Source organism: Spinacia oleracea, chromosome 1 (assembly GCF_020520425.1).
Source record: "Spinacia oleracea cultivar Varoflay chromosome 1, BTI_SOV_V1, whole genome shotgun sequence".
Taxonomy (NCBI): domain Eukaryota; kingdom Viridiplantae; phylum Streptophyta; class Magnoliopsida; order Caryophyllales; family Amaranthaceae; genus Spinacia; species Spinacia oleracea.
The window spans coordinates 11,806,142-11,815,337 of NC_079487.1; the positions used below are offsets into that span (position 1 = coordinate 11,806,142).

The window sequence follows — 9,196 nt, forward strand, 5'->3', positions numbered from 1 at the left end:
AATTCCTCTTTCGCTCACCATGAATCGAGGAACTTTCCTGACTTGACCCCGAAGACACACTTCTTCGGGTTGAGTTTCATGTTGTATTTCCTCAGATTTCCGAAGGTCTCAGCCAGGTCTTTGACATGGTCTTCCTCTTTGATGCTCTTTACAATGGAATCGTCCACATAAACCTCGACGTTCCTGAAGGAAATAGTGCCCTTGGTCCAAGTATGCATATAATACTAAGTCTAATAAATGCGGTTCAGTATTAATTAACAAGTTAATAATTCAGTGAGATCAAGTGAGCTGAATGCCTGACTAGAGGCCGCTTCAGTTCAAGTGGAATTAATTATATTAATCCACAGCTTACTCTTGACTGAACCCGTAGGGTCACACAAATAGTACGTAAACGGATCAATTATTTAATGGCATTAAATAATCCATCTATGGATATTCGGAATCGAAGGATCTTGGTTTCAGTGGGAGCTGAGATCGTCACAGGCAAGAAATGAATACTCCGGAAACGATGATATTGCCGGAAACGGAAATATGGATCGTATCGGAAATATAAATATTATCCAAGTCGTAGATGTTGCCGGAAACGGAAACATGGTACGTATCGGAAAATATTATCGGAAATGGAAATATTGCCGGAATCGGAAATATTGCCGGAAACGGAAATATTGTCAGAATCGGAAATATTATCGGAATCGGAAAATAATTCCGGAAACGGAAATATTAAATATTTGTTCGAAACGGAAATCAATTCCGGAATCGGAAATATTAAATGTTGTTTGTATCGGAAATGAATTCCGGAATCGGGAATTTAATCGGAAGCGTATCGTACGAATTAGCATCGGACGAGGCCCGCTAGACGAAGGCCCAGCACGAAGCCAGGCCATCGCCCAGCGAGCCGCACGCAGCAACGCACGCCTCGACCACGCCCAGCGCAAGGCCAGGCCCAGCCAAGGGCGCGCGCGCGCGCAGCACCGCACATGGGCTGTGCGCTTGTCGTGGGCCGCAAGGCCTGCGCGGGTGCACGGCTTGTACGATGCGTGTGCGGGAAATCCTAATCCTATTAGGATTCGTGCGAAGATTAAAATCCTAATCCTATTAGATTTGCTTTGTTATTTAGAGTCCTGATAAAGTTCTAATTAACAAATCCACATCCTAGTAGGATTACAATTCCTTTTCCATACCTCTATAAATAAGGGCCTATGGTCATTATTTGGATATACGATTCAAGTATTCAAAGTGATTTTTGAGAGCAAAAATTCAGTCATATAATTGCCTACAATAGCCGAAAATTCTAAGTACCTTAAGGGCGATTCTAGTTGGTCAAGCTTATGGCGGATCCGGACGTGCTGTGGACTATCTACGGAGGGACGACATTTGGAGTCCTAAAGACTTGTTCTTGTTCGGTTCGGGCGCAGCTAGGGAGGGCACGCAACAAAGTCATTTGCCTCGCACATTGAGCTAACGTGCATTGCAAATGACTTATTTTTTTTAAAAAAAATATTCGTTTTTTAATATTAGTTGGAAATTCCGACATGATCGTCTTTGAAATTAGACGGTTCATTCCCACTACCGGGAATACATTTATAATTAATACCTGTCACAAAAGTTTACAACGTAATTAACGTTCCCAATAAAAGGCAATTAAATTCCTCATAGATCGATCAACCAACATGTTACAACAAACATAAAATTATTACAACAAAGGTACGTAGCTAGCTAGAGATCAAGTTCATATTACAAATTAAGCTAAAAATTCGACATTGTTCATGAAGTAATCTGCCCAAAAATCTTTCACCTCATTAATCTCCTCCGCTGAATAAGGCAATGTTCTTGAAAAATCCTAAAAAAGTGTAAATAATTCAATTTATCAACGATTGATCAATATAATAGTTTTGTGTACTTCAATTTATTATATAAAGTACGTAGTTTATGAGAACATACCTTAGTAAGATCTTGACTATTACCATGATTCATTATTATGTCGTACATAAAACGCATGACGTAGTAGCCACAATCTAGTGATCCCGGTTGTTGAGCACACTAAATGCATTAAAATAAATAACACAAGTAAAATTTCTATCACATTGTATGTTATAATTTTGAAAAACTTATTTCTTAGGTAAATAATAAACTAATTATATATATATATACCTGTGCTGGAATCCATGTTAATTTAGTTCCCTTAGATTGTCCACCTAGTCTCTTGTAACTCCGAAAAGCACTACACATTCGATAAAATATGCAATTATATATACTTTGTTTATACATGTAAATGCAAAGAATATTTTACATGTAAGTGCAATTATATACTTTGTTTACACATGTAAATGCAATTATATACGTAGTAGTCACATTTAAGGCTAATTGGGTCGTACGTTCTAGGTCATTTTTAGGCAAAAATGATGTTTTCGAACCCAACTTTGAACCAAAGAACCTAAGGAATGTTTTCAAACTTATTACACGTCTCATATGCATAGTTATAACTTTCTAAGGCCCTTTACAATCTATTATTTCACATTTAAGGCTAATTGGGTCGTCCTAGGTCATTTTTAGGCAAAAATGATGTTTTCGAACCCAACTTTGAACCAAAGAACCTAAGGAATGTTTTCAAACTTATTACACGTCTCATATGCATAGTTATAACTTTGTAAGGCCCTTTACAATCTATTATTTCACATTTAAGGCTATTTGGGTCGTCCTAGGTCATTTTTAGGCAAAAATGATGTTTTCGAACCCAACTTTGAACCAAAGAACCTAAGGAATGTTTTCAAACTTATTACACGTCTCATATGAATAGTTATAACTTTGTAAGGCCCTTTACAATCTATTATTTCACATTTAAGGCTATTTGGGTCGTCCTAGGTCATTTTTAGGCAAAAATGATGTTTTCGAACCCAACTTTGAACCAAAGAACCTAAGGAATGTTTTCAAACTTATTACACGTCTCATATGCATAGTTATAACTTTGTAAGGCCCTTTACAATCTATTATTTCACATTTAAGGCTATTTGGGTCGTCCTAGGTCATTTTTAGGCAAAAATGATGTTTTCGAACCCAACTTTGAACCAAAGAACCTAAGGAATGTTTTCAAACTTATTACACGTCTCATATGCATAGTTATAACTTTGTAAGGCCCTTTACAATCTATTATTTCACATTTAAGGCTATTTGGGTCGTCCTAGGTCATTTTTAGGCAAAAATGATGTTTTCGAACCCAACTTTGAACCAAAGAACCTAAGGAATGTTTTCAAACTTATTACACGTCTCATATGCATAGTTATAACTTTGTAAGGCCCTTTACAATCTATTATTTCACATTTAAGGCTATTTGGGTCGTCCTAGGTCATTTTTAGGCAAAAATGATGTTTTCGAACCCAACTTTGAACCAAAGAACCTAAGGAATGTTTTCAAACTTATTACACGTCTCATATGCATAGTTATAACTTTGTAAGGCCCTTTACAATCTATTATTTCACATTTAAGGCTATTTGGGTCGTCCTAGGTCATTTTTAGGCAAAAATGATGTTTTCGAACCCAACTTTGAACCAAAGAACCTAAGGAATGTTTTCAAACTTATTACACGTCTCATATGCATAGTTATAACTTTCTAAGGCCCTTTACAATCTATTATTTCACATTTAAGGCTATTTGGGTCGTCCTAGGTCATTTTTAGGCAAAAATGATGTTTTCGAACCCAACTTTGAACCAAAGAACCTAAGGAATGTTTTCAAACTTATTACACGTCTCATATGCATAGTTATAACTTTGTAAGGCCCTTTACAATCTATTATTTCACATTTAAGGCTATTTGGGTCGTCCTAGGTCATTTTTAGGCAAAAATGATGTTTTCGAACCCAACTTTGAACCAAAGAACCTAAGGAATGTTTTCAAACTTATTACACGTCTCATATGAATAGTTATAACTTTGTAAGGCCCTTTACAATCTATTATTTCACATTTAAGGCTATTTGGGTCGTCCTAGGTCATTTTTAGGCAAAAATGATGTTTTCGAACCCAACTTTGAACCAAAGAACCTAAGGAATGTTTTCAAACTTATTACACGTCTCATATGAATAGTTATAACTTTGTAAGGCCCTTTACAATCTATTATTTCACATTTAAGGCTATTTGGGTCGTCCTAGGTCATTTTTAGGCAAAAATGATGTTTTCGAACCCAACTTTGAACCAAAGAACCTAAGGAATGTTTTCAAACTTATTACACGTCTCATATGCATAGTTATAACTTTGTAAGGCCCTTTACAATCTATTATTTCACATTTAAGGCTATTTGGGTCGTCCTAGGTCATTTTTAGGCAAAAATGATGTTTTCGAACCCAACTTTGAACCAAAGAACCTAAGGAATGTTTTCAAACTTATTACACGTCTCATATGCATAGTTATAACTTTGTAAGGCCCTTTACAATCTATTATTTCACATTTAAGGCTATTTGGGTCGTCCTAGGTCATTTTTAGGCAAAAATGATGTTTTCGAACCCAACTTTGAACCAAAGAACCTAAGGAATGTTTTCAAACTTATTACACGTCTCATATGCATAGTTATAACTTTGTAAGGCCCTTTACAATCTATTATTTCACATTTAAGGCTATTTGGGTCGTCCTAGGTCATTTTTAGGCAAAAATGATGTTTTCGAACCCAACTTTGAACCAAAGAACCTAAGGAATGTTTTCAAACTTATTACACGTCTCATATGCATAGTTATAACTTTCTAAGGCCCTTTACAATCTATTATTTCACATTTAAGGCTATTTGGGTCGTCCTAGGTCATTTTTAGGCAAAAATGATGTTTTCGAACTCAACTTTGAACCAAAGAACCTAAGGAATGTTTTCAAACTTATTACACGTCTCATATGCATAGTTATAACTTTGTAAGGCCCTTTACAATCTATTATTTCACATTTAAGGCTATTTGGGTCGTCCTAGGTCATTTTTAGGCAAAAATGATGTTTTCGAACCCAACTTTGAACCAAAGAACCTAAGGAATGTTTTCAAACTTATTACACGTCTCATATGAATAGTTATAACTTTGTAAGGCCCTTTACAATCTATTATTTGACATTTAAGGCTATTTGGGTCGTCCTAGGTCATTTTTAGGCAAAAATGATGTTTTCGAACCCAACTTTGAACCAAAGAACCTAAGGAATGTTTTCTAACTTATTACACGTCTCATATGCATAGTTATAACTTTCTAAGGCCCTTTACAATCTATTATTTCACATTTAAGGCTATTTGGGTCGTCCTAGGTCATTTTTAGGCAAAAATGATGTTTTCGAACCCAACTTTGAACCAAAGAACCTAAGGAATGTTTTCAAACTTATTACACGTCTCATATGCATAGTTATAACTTTGTAAGGCCCTTTACAATCTATTATTTCACATTTAAGGCTATTTGGGTCGTCCTAGGTCATTTTTAGGCAAAAATGATGTTTTCGAACCCAACTTTGAACCAAAGAACCTAAGGAATGTTTTCAAACTTATTACACGTCTCATATGCATAGTTATAACTTTCTAAGGCCCTTTACAATCTATTATTTCACATTTAAGGCTATTTGGGTCGTCCTAGGTCATTTTTAGGCAAAAATGATGTTTTCGAACCCAACTTTGAACCAAAGAACCTAAGGAATGTTTTCAAACTTATTACACGTCTCATATGCATAGTTATAACTTTCTAAGGCCCTTTACAATCTATTATTTCACATTTAAGGCTATTTGGGTCGTCCTAGGTCATTTTTAGGCAAAAATGATGTTTTCGAACCCAACTTTGAACCAAAGAACCTAAGGAATGTTTTCAAACTTATTACACGTCTCATATGCATAGTTATAACTTTCTAAGTCCCTTTACAATCTATTATTTCACATTTAAGGCTAATTGGGTCGTCCTAGGTCATTTTTAGGCAAAAATGATGTTTTCGAACCCAACTTTGAACTAAAGAACCTAAGGCAAAAATTTTGGCAAAAATGGCATTTTCATATGCATACTTTACTTACTTGTTTAGTGGCTCCTTAATCATCAAATTTCTCTTCTTCTGTTGAGAATCAAATATGTAGACCTCACGTTTAGACAAGCAAAGAACTAAAAGCATCCAGTGACTCCTACATACAAACAATAAACGTATGTAGTTAGAAAAAAAAAAGTTAAATTTATAACAATCAATTAAAAACGAAGTTCAAAGTAATTTTCATACTTTTCGTAGTATGGACATAAGATGAATGTCTTAGAACTAAGTGCACTCATGGACCTCGTCATGTACAATAGAATTCGATCTGCATCGGACTTTAACATGGTGGCCGAGATCATCTCCGGGCACATGAATCCAATACTATTGGGGTGACAATCATCGTGAAAACACAACTCACTCAAAGCCCTATAATATAGAGTGTAAGAACGTTAAGACAATCATAAAAATCAAATTTAGGGGCAAAATATGAATTTAGGTAACTCACGTAGCAAAAACTTGTATTATTGATATATTGAGCCATGCTCCCGAGAGAAGTTGATCGGTGTCTTCAACGGTGACACTAATTTCAAATTCCTTTTCCATATTGAATGTCCTTTTAGTGCAATGTACCTTAACGTGCTCCCCTTCTTTTAATCCCAACATCATAGTTTTCATCACATTGCACTTACCACTCAAATTTTGCACTTTATAATTTTCAAGGAAATAGGTTTTTGATTTAGTGTTGGACGCTTTTGTTCCACTTCCCCCAACCACTATCTCTTTCCCTTTGTTCCCTTTCCCTTTAGGCTCTTTACTTGTAGGCTTGTTTACCTGAGGTATGATTTTCAAATAACGATATACATATTAGTGAGCATACATGGTATAATAGTTCTACTTCAAATTATCATGCATATGTTAGTTACCTCCTCATTCGTAAGCGACACCAAATGTTTTGGCCACTGAGTGAAGGTACCATGAGCTTGAGCAAGTTTCTTAATATATTGAGAAGGCACGGGGACGGGAGCTTCTTTGTACGCGGGCTCAAAATCATCAACGCTCACTTTCACGTTATCGGACGTGACGTCGTTGTGGTGATCAAGGAGCAACTCTGGACATATGGTACCATAGGCAACAAAGACTTTCTCCGAGCCTATGTTCAGGTATAGATGGCACGGGACAGGTTCCTTATTATTTATTTTGAACAATAACGCAAATACAATGTAACATGTTAGAAAAGTTCAATAGAATTAACTAGAAACAAAGTACTTGAAAAACACAAATTATCATACCGTAATGTCGGCAAATGGATCTAAACCCCCGGAACGACAACTACTATGAACATTTGCGTCTATCCTCATATGGCTTGGTATTTGGACACCAAGTTCTTTAGCAAATGTGATAAATTTCTCCATGACCATGGCATCCATCTTGGAGTTCATCTCTTGTATTGTCTCATCTTTGACCCTTTTGGTCACTCTTGCTTCCATTTCCTCCATCTCCGCATCTCCATACCGTCGAAAGCTACGCCGCTCTCCGGTCCCCCACACAGCTTTGATGCCTACTCCACCACCAAATGTTAGTGGTCTCCCTTCTTTAGTCTTACCAAGTGCACGAGATAAGACATCATCTCGTGCACTTTTGGGAACAAATTCCCCTTCATCTTGTTTCCTTTTCCATTCATCCTACATGAAATCAAATGGTTTTGAGAAAAGTTCAACACTTGGTTTCATATTTAAGAACATATATGAAATTAGAGGAATCACAACATTACGCAAAATTGTTAAATGAACTTACAATATTTTCTTTGACCTTTTGTGTGCCCTCATCCGGCAAGTAAGGATTTCCTTTCTCATCTGGTTTCGATCTTGCAAGAAGCCATAAACATGTCCTACTCGGCAAACTTGAAGAAATTGTAGACGCAGAGGAACCTTCAGATGACGAAGAAACTGAGGGAATGTACCCTTTTCTCTGCCATTCACTTGTCATTTCAGCATATGATTTCTGTCCCATATGATGAGGATATATGTTGAAAGATTGACTTTGTCTTGCTTTCTCACTTATTTCCTAATTTTAGGGGGGTAAAAGAAATTATTACAACAAAATAAAACTTAGATTATAACAAGACTTTAAATAAGAATAATTTTTATACCTCAGCTTCTTCGGAGGTACGTATCTTCACAAATTCCTTCCATATATCCTTAGTTATATAACTATACAAATCATATGGAATCTTTTCATCTTTTGGCCTTTTCCTTATACCCCGAATCCAACCAGTCGTCAATCTTGATTTGAATTCCCTCCAACGCTTATCACAACTCTTTAAGACAACTTCTTTCTTAGTTTCATCTGTGATATGAAATTCTCTCTAAATGAAAGAAAAAGAAAAGGAACAAGAAAGTCTTTTAGCACATGAAAAAGACACGTAGATATGTACAACTGAATTTCCAAAATAAAACCGGTTACCTTGACGTCTTCCCACAAAGTGTCTTTTATTCCTTGTGAAACATCTTCCCAGGTTCTGATCAATATTGAAACCTTTGCGCGACTTATCTCGCCAATGTGATTCTTGTAATCCGTTGCCCATTTCCCTGTGGGTCGGTCCAAGTGATCCCATTCAATTTTTCTTGGAACCCCGGGCATGGATTTTATTCCTTTTGTAGGGCCTCTTGGCTTCTTTTTTTGCTTTTGGGGCACTTGATTTGGTGATTTGTTAGAAGGACCTGAATTTGCGTGTTGATCTTCATCCATGCCTGACGGTACTGCATTGGAAAATCATCAAAATTACATACCTTCAAAAGCAGGATTTTAAAATAAAAATAAAGTTCTGATCAGTTCTGTGCACTGATCTGCACAGCTCAGATCAGAACTGTGCAGATCAGTGCACAGAACTGGTCAGAACTGATCAGTTCTGTGCACTGATCTGCACAGCTCAGATCAGAACTGTGCAGATCAGTGCACAGAACTGATCAGAGCTGACCAGTTCTGTGCACTGATCTGCACAGCTCAGATCAGAACTGTGCAGATCAGTGCACAGAACTGGTCAGAACTGATCAGTTCTGTGCACTGATCTGCACAGCTTAGATCAGAACTGTGCAGATCAGTGCACAGAACTGGTCAGAGCTGACCAGTTCTGTGCACTGATCTGCACAGCTCAGATCAGAACTGTGCAGATCAGTGCACAGAACTGATCAGAGCTGACCAGTTCTGTGCACTGATCTGCACAGCTCAGATCAGAACT

At 36.7% G+C, this 9,196-nt stretch overlaps 1 protein-coding gene across 2 annotated transcripts; it reads right to left on the reverse strand.

Annotated features, from left to right (window-relative positions):
- Positions 1-1,653: 1,653 nt before the first annotated feature.
- On the reverse strand, positions 1,654-8,713 carry LOC130465732 (ubiquitin-like-specific protease 1). 2 transcript variants are annotated; one of them, XM_056834587.1, is made up of 6 exons: positions 6,464-6,610; positions 6,205-6,384; positions 6,008-6,112; positions 2,152-2,221; positions 1,942-2,040; positions 1,654-1,840 (listed from the first exon to the last, which is right to left on the reverse strand). In XM_056834587.1, exons 1-6 carry the CDS (start codon positions 6,559-6,561, stop codon positions 1,742-1,744), a joined length of 651 nt encoding a protein of 216 aa, XP_056690565.1. In that variant the 5' UTR covers positions 6,562-6,610; the 3' UTR covers positions 1,654-1,741. The 2 variants fall into 2 exon arrangements, with proteins under 2 accessions (XP_056690565.1, XP_056690566.1); XM_056834588.1 differs by lacking the exons at positions 1,654-1,840; positions 6,008-6,112; positions 6,205-6,384; positions 6,464-6,610 and adding exons at positions 8,108-8,323; positions 8,422-8,713 and having other exon boundaries at positions 1,972-2,040.
- Between the last annotated feature and the right edge of the window lie 483 nt (positions 8,714-9,196).